The sequence below is a fragment of the Austrofundulus limnaeus genome, unplaced genomic scaffold (genome assembly GCF_001266775.1).
Source record: "Austrofundulus limnaeus strain Quisiro unplaced genomic scaffold, Austrofundulus_limnaeus-1.0 Scaffold2646, whole genome shotgun sequence".
Classification (NCBI taxonomy): domain Eukaryota; kingdom Metazoa; phylum Chordata; class Actinopteri; order Cyprinodontiformes; family Rivulidae; genus Austrofundulus; species Austrofundulus limnaeus.
In genome coordinates, this window is record NW_013955048.1 from 6317 (window position 1) to 7899 (window position 1583).

Sequence of the window (1583 nt, forward strand, 5' to 3'; positions counted from 1 at the left end):
CGGCACAAACAAAAAATTTTGCTGCACAAACGTAGCACAAACGTAGCACAAACATTTGACACCAATTTTGTTTGATTTCATAAAAGTGGGGGGGCTGGTTGACCTTTACGCTTTCATTAATATCTTCAAAGCCAAAGCAGCACAAATGAAAATTTTTGCTGCACAAACGAAGCACTAAAAAAGTTGACTATTTTGTTTCATTTTGGAGCTTGCTGGGGGGTGATGACGTCATAATGAGCTAAAGACATAATATTTAATATCTCAAAAACTATAACAGCACAAACGCTCATTTTAACTGCACAAACCTGCACAAACGAAGCACTAAAAAAGTTGACTATTTTGTTTCATTTTGGAGCTTGCTGGGGGGTGATGACGTCATAATGAGCTAAAGACATAATGTTTAATATCTCAAAAACTATAACAGCACAAACGCTCATTTTAACTGCACAAACCTGCACAAACGAAGCACTAACCAATCCGCTTACTTGTTTGGATTTTTTGTGTGGGTGGGGTGTCAGCTTCACACAGCTTTTCGAGCTTCGTGCGCACTCGGCGGGAGCGCGCAGGAGCGCTCCGAAAGCAGGCTAAAAAAGCTAGCTGGAGGAAGAGGAGGATATTCTGCCTCTTCCTTCTCCCTGACAGATCAACACACRTTAAATTAAATGTAGCCGAATTCACGGCACGGATGGTTTGTTCAATCCACACCTAKGACGGTTTTATCAGATGAAGCAAATGTTGAAAAATTAGATTTTTATCAAAGCGGAAAAGGAGCCTGGCGGCGCTTTAAAAACGACTGCCTCAGAAAACGTATCCTTAGCGGGGCTTCTTTTACACACAACTTTAGACTCTTTTTTGTTTCTTTACAACAAAAGCAGGACAAAATCTGACTGAGAGCAGCTTTGTAATGAATTCGGCCATTTTTGTATTCAGTATGTGTGAACACAGACAATAAATGGAAATCAARCATGTTTAATTGACAGGAAGCAAAGATGAGCCGATGTAGCAGATTAGGAGTTAGTTTCAGTCTAATAAGATTAATAATTGTTGCAGGTGATTGTGTTTCAGGTTTGGTAACATTTTGACTCRAAATGAAACTTAAACTCTAATCTCTGTCCTTCAGACAGAGCCTTCAGGAGCTTTAAGTTTCAGTTTCTGCAGAAATGAAACTCAGAGTTCGTGCGACGTCGGCCCGCCCCTGAGCAGTCTAACAGCTGAGCTGCAGAAGCTTCAGGAGCAACACAGTCATTTTTACAGGAAACACCTGGACGATGAGGTGAGAAACAAGATGATTCTTTATTGTTTTTCGTGTTTCTCTTTATTCTTCTAACTTATAGTTTCCCCCGTACGGTTTGTGGTCTTTATTCCACAGTTATTTCAACAATTTCTATATGAAAACGTTCAGCTCGTTCAGGATATTCCTGCTCTGACATTTAGTAATTGTAGCTTTTAAACTTTTTCAGATATTCAGCTTTTTAAGCATTTTTTTCCTCATTGGAAATCCGTGAAATACTTCATTCATTCATTCATTCATTCATTCATTCATTCATTCATTCATTCATTCATTCATTCATTCATTCATTCAT

The 1583-nt window shown here is 38.8% G+C and overlaps 1 protein-coding gene across 1 annotated transcript in view; it reads left to right on the plus strand.

Annotated features, from left to right (window-relative positions):
- Positions 1 to 548: 548 nt before the first annotated feature.
- Positions 549 to 1583, plus strand: part of LOC106511284 (interferon-induced protein with tetratricopeptide repeats 1) — a 4592-nt gene continuing 3557 nt past the window's right edge. The window contains exon 1 of the mRNA XM_014000025.1: positions 549 to 1273. Within this exon, the coding sequence (XP_013855479.1) occupies positions 1269 to 1273 (5 nt within the window). The 5' untranslated portion in view covers positions 549 to 1268. The remainder of the gene's footprint in view (positions 1274 to 1583) is intronic.